The following is a 5,965-nucleotide window of genomic DNA, read 5'->3' on the forward strand; positions in this document are numbered from 1 at the left end:
GGTATACTATCTACTTATATTTGAAGGCAATATAATATATGGGATATGATTTTGTCCCGTTATTATACTTTCACAGATTGTAATTTGTGATGTACGGCAGCCGTCAGATGAGGGAGTTATTTGCTCTGACGGCTGAGATTGATGTAGGGGTAATTAGGGTTAAAAAGTAGAAATGTACCCTTACACTTATTTAATGTACCTTCAAGCCCATTTAATGTATCACGGAATACATTCCGTGAAATTATATCACAGGACAAAATCATATCCCTATAATATATTGTAGTTGCTACTTGTTAATCATGAATAATTAATATATATATATATATGGTTTATAGATTGATGTAGATATATAAAGTTTGGTGTGTGATATAGAATGGTATATATGTGTGTATTTATATTATTATATAGTACCATTGTTGTTTAATTAGGGTTGAAGGAATTGTAGTAGCTATTATATGTATAATATATAATATATATGTATATAATTATACCATCTAATTATCATAAACTCCAAAAATGAAGAAAGCTTCGCCGTGTAAATATAAATATATATATTTATATAATTGATGACTTGGTAATATGCCATACATGGCTGCGTTATATGTACCACGTACATTTAATCTTTTCTTCTTCAGTTAATATTGTATTAATATGTTTAATTTCAACTGAGAAAATTTATATATATTATCAAACTTTTTATCTCAACCAGATTGCTTTACTCTAAATTATATTCATGACTAATGCATTTAAATATTATATATATGGTGGTGAATATATATATTGAATTAATTATATTGTGGGAAATATATCCACCTTCCAATTTCTAAAACATACAGATGAAAAGCTTTATAATAACTCTTTTTATTTATTTATTTTTTTATTTTTATTGGTATTTGTTGACCTATAATAATATTGTATTAATCTAAGCGTATGTTTGAAGATAATACTTTTTTAATTAATTTTTTAATTTTTTAATGAGAAAAGTAAAAATATTTTCTATAAAAATGTTTTTACCTTTTTAATTAAGAATCAATTTTGAAAACAAAAAAAGTTACTTTTAAAATTGTTTTAAGTAGTTTTTTTTTTCTTAATTAATATTTTAGACTCCGATCCCAACTTGGACCTTGACACCCGGAATAATTGGACCCTGGATCCGGACCCGACCCTGGACCCAGACCTTAGACCCGACCCCATATCCAAACACTGGACTCGAACCTGGACCTCGACCTCAACTCAGACGCAAACCTGAACCTCGGACTCGATCCCTGACCCCAAATAGGGGTGACAATTCGTTTTTGCGGGTCATGTTCGTGTCGTGTCGAGACCCATATGTATAACAGGTACATGCCTGACCCGAACACGACCCGTTTAATAATTGTGTCAAAAAATTAAACCCGAACACGACCCGTGTAACCCGTTTATAAGCATATTTTGTTTAAACATGTCAACTAATTACACGTTTATGAAGTATTCAACACTTTAATAACCTATTTATATATGATACGTTAAAGTATTAAAATAACTTTAAATAAGTCATTAACGAGTCAATATCGTGTTAGCCGTGTCAACCCGAACACGACCCATTTATTAAACATGCTAGACGAGTCAACCTAAACACGACCCAAACCCATTTAAGGCAAATCCAAACTCGCTAACTCTCGTGCGGGTTTCGAGTCGTGTCATCATGTCTGACCCGTTTTTGTCGGCCCTACTTCCAAACCCTGACCCTGAACCGAACCCCAACCTGGACACTGGACCCAGACCTTCACTACAAAAAATTTTACTTTTAGTCACAACAAAATTTGTGACTAAAAGTAAAAAAGTTGTGACTAATTATAAAACATCAATCTTATGTTGTGACTAAAAGATTAGTGACTAAAGATATTAGTCACAAAAATTACAATTTATTGTGACTAAATGTATTTTTAGTCATAATACTTGTTGTGATTAAAACTAAATTAATGACAACTTGTAACTAAATGTTATATTTTAGTCGCAAGTAATATTTTGTTGTGACTAAAAGTCACATTTACTCACAAAAAATTTATGTTGTGACTAAAATGTTGTCACTAAAAGTAGCTATTTTTTGTAGTGCTTATACCCAACCTCGGATCCGAACACTGGACCCGAACCTCAACCCCGACCCGAACCTCGAACTCGAACCCCGAACTCGGCCTGGGCCCTAGACCCGAACCTCAAACTCGAACCCCGACCCCAGCCCAAAATCCGAACCCCAACACCAGCCCAGACCCGGACTCTCGGACCCTAAGCTGAACCCAGTCCTCGATCCTAAACCCGAACTCTGACCTGGACTTGGACCCTGACCCCAGACCCGGCCCGAACCTAGACCCGGACTCGAATTAACTAAAATAAAAAAATAAAAATAAAAATAAACTTACAAAACACACTTTGTTTTTTGTTTTTAAAATTAAAAAAAAACAAAAATAAAATTTAAAAAACAAAAATTTTGCTTTTATTTAGTTGATTAAAATTTTTTAAAACAAAAGTATTACCAAAAATCACTTAAATATTTTGTTTTTCTTTTATTATCAATATTATTAGTTAATTATTTTTGAAATCTTCATTTGCGTGTAAGCGTGTGCAGTGGAGCATTTTGAATTTTATTGTTATGCATGTCTTAACATACACACTTTGCTTGGTATGACCTACACATTCTAGATTTGTATTTTGTTGTTTAAATTTTTTGGAGCAGTTTTGTCTCATGTGATTCACTTTAAGAGTTTAGCAGCCCATGATGTGACAAATCATACTTTTCGGTTAAACGATGAGTTATTCTGACTTGAGGAGAGTCTGCGCTAATTGCGGATATCTGCATCGTAAATTCATTAGTGATTCTAATCATTATGTCAAAAAAAATCATTAAACTATTTCTTTATGATTTAAAGCTGATTAAATTAATAATAATCATAATTATAATATTTAAAATAATCAACTTATAAGTAAGTACAACATAAGAAATTAGTAATTTACCAATAATAATAATAATAATATTCAAAGTACTAAATGTGCACTAAAATTATCTATTAGTATATAAAAAACTAGGATAAACCTTTTACTAATATAGATAAACTTTAGCATAGCTTGTGATGGGATAGACAAATAAAAGAAATAATAGAGCTCTATTTATAGGTCTCTTTTAATGTAACACAAAGAATCAACTTTGGATTAAATGCATAATTAAATATGTGCATATACCTCAATTGACATGGTTGAAAAACATACCTTCCCCATCAGTGTGAATGTGCTTCTCTCATTGTCCTATAATACACTTACCATATCCTATGTACTTACTTAAATTCCAATTAAGAATGAGTCAAATTCAAATGTGTAATGTTTATTTTACATTATTTTTAAAAGCTGAAACCAATCTCTATATAAGTTAGGTTTTGTAGTTTACAAAAGTAACTTTTATAATAATTGCATAAAAAAAACGTTATACATATATAGGACAAATATTAATGTGAATACAATTTTAATTAAAAATAATATGAATGATATATACAACAATAAATTTGTTTAATTACAAAGAAAAATAAATTAATTTAATAGACAACTATCAGGTAAAACAGTGCCAAAAGATATTCCCTTAGCATTGGCACAAAGAGAATGAGCTGGTTTGTTTTGGAAAGTCAAGTTCACATCTTCCAATCTAATCCCACTGCATGGATTTCCAGAGCTACAATCAAACTTTGTTGCTATTGTTGTTGCAGATGTCCCTTTTATGTTTTTGTAAGTTATGTCATTGATCTTTATGCCAGTCACCTATAAAATGTATATATATGATCATCAATATATATTTTATAAATAACATTAGGACAATAGTATGTATATAGCTAGTTATAAAATTAATTAAGAACATTTATACTTACATGAGTTGGACAATTAACATGGCTTGGGCAATAGTTTTGGTCAATTATGATTGGATTTTGAACATTTTTCATGACGATATTTGAGAAATGAACACCCTCAACAAAGCCTTTGCTAGGTTTCGCCCATGATTTGATTCTAATCCCATTTTGAGTACCTGTAAAAACAGCTTGTTTCACTGTCACATTTTGGACTCCTTCCTCATCTATGTCCTTGGCTAGGCTTCCGATGCTAATGCCATGACCAGGACCACACGCCATGCGTTCGATCCAGAGATTCTGAGTTCCGGGGCCGATGGAAACACAATCGTCCCCAGTTCCTACTGCAGAGTTGTAGATGGCAACATTTTTGGAGAGTTGAACGTGGATGCCATCGGTGTTGGGACTGTCACCGTGAGCAATGATTCTCACTCCTCTCATCTCAACATTTTCACAATGGTTTATTACAATGTGAAACATTTGGCTGTTCAACGACAATAATCCAGTGATTTTTATGTCTTTAGAGTACGTAATGCTCAAACTCTGCATGGAGATAGGAAAATAATTTTCACTTAATTGATTGATTAAGAATGATTAAACAAATTAATTAAATCCCTAACTAATTTCTAATTAAACAACTATATATAATGATCTATAGTATGTGCATCCAAAATATATATGCACCTAAACATTATATATATGTACAATGTGTATTCAAGTACCTAAACATTACATATGTGCAGTTACATATATGTGTTTTTAATTTATTTCAACCAATCACATTTATTTAAAGAGAATTGTTAAAAAATATTATTGGTGTCTAACACTTTTTTTGGTGTCAAACAGCTATTGATGTAATTAAATAACATGTCTTATATAAATTAAGAAAATAACTTTTAGGATAAATATCGCTAATTTTATCATAAATGCTGCTTATAGAAGGTGTTGGGCCACTAGTGTCCAATGCTCTTATCTAAATTAAACTTGCTAATTAATTCTCTACATATAATTTATATAAGGTTTTTTTTTTTTTATTTTATTTTTACATACCTTAAAATAATTTATTTTGCATTTTTACAAAATTCTACACAGAAATTCTATAGCAACTAACAGAACAATTTAAATCGTAATAAAAATTCACATAGCAACTTACATAAAAACTATGAGAGCTAGCAACCCAAACAATAATTTTTTTTTTTTAAAAAAAAGTTAAAAATAGTATACGAAATAATTTCTCTTTATAAAATAAACTTTTATAGTAAGTACCGTTGCTCCGGAGGGACATGACTTGTCAGGATTGGCCTTACAAGCCCACAAGGCAGGGCCTCTAGCATCAAGTGCACCACCAACAATAGAAACACCGCTAACTCTTTGGAAGTTAAGCCAATTCTCAGTATCACCCAACACTTGATAGTCCTCTGGGGCGACAAGGGTACCATCAATACGAAAGGTTATGTATGGGCTTTTGCATGGACCCTTGAAGTCCATTGGGCGAACCAAATACCTACCCTTGGGAACGTATATGAGGGCCGCTTCTGTAGAGGCACACGTAGCTTCCCATGCACGTAGGAATGCTTCGGTAGAGTCAGTTAGGCCATTGGATTTTGCCCCAAACCCCATCAAAACATTGAAAGATGAAGTTGATAATGTTGGAAGAGCTAACAATATCAACATGATTAGTGGGTATAAAATGAACAAACTCATCTTCATCATCAAAATGTTATTGGAATAAGCCATATGGTATTGGTAATAATATACTTAATATAATTTGATAAGTAGTATATATATAATTGTAGTTGCTATGAATGTATGGTTTAGATGATGATATAAAGATTAGTGTGTGGTTTAGAATGATATATGTGTGTGTGTATTTATAAAGAGGTTTGGTGTTGTTGTTTGATTAGGGTTGAAGGAATGTATATATATATATGTTTGCCTAATTGGTTTGAGTGCATGTATATTATCTCATCTCATTTTCCAATTGAATAATTAATTAAGCTTATCATAATAATAGTTTATTATCTATATATTAATTAATTGTTAACTTGCTAATGCGATATATATGTACATTAATTGGCTGCATTACATAATTAAATATT

The 5,965-nt window shown here is 31.2% G+C and overlaps 1 protein-coding gene across 1 annotated transcript; it reads right to left on the reverse strand.

Annotated features, from left to right (window-relative positions):
- Nucleotides 1-3,416: 3,416 nt before the first annotated feature.
- On the reverse strand, nt 3,417-5,708 carry LOC133031071 (polygalacturonase-like). The gene is made up of 3 exons (XM_061104336.1): nt 5,133-5,708; nt 3,891-4,409; nt 3,417-3,783 (listed from the first exon to the last, which is right to left on the reverse strand). The coding sequence occupies exons 1-3, from the start codon at nt 5,601-5,603 to the stop codon at nt 3,559-3,561; spliced, it is 1,215 nt and encodes a 404-aa protein (XP_060960319.1). The 5' UTR covers nt 5,604-5,708; the 3' UTR covers nt 3,417-3,558.
- Between the last annotated feature and the right edge of the window lie 257 nt (nt 5,709-5,965).

The sequence above is a fragment of the Cannabis sativa genome, chromosome 9, assembly GCF_029168945.1.
Source record: "Cannabis sativa cultivar Pink pepper isolate KNU-18-1 chromosome 9, ASM2916894v1, whole genome shotgun sequence".
Classification (NCBI taxonomy): Eukaryota; Viridiplantae; Streptophyta; class Magnoliopsida; order Rosales; family Cannabaceae; genus Cannabis; species Cannabis sativa.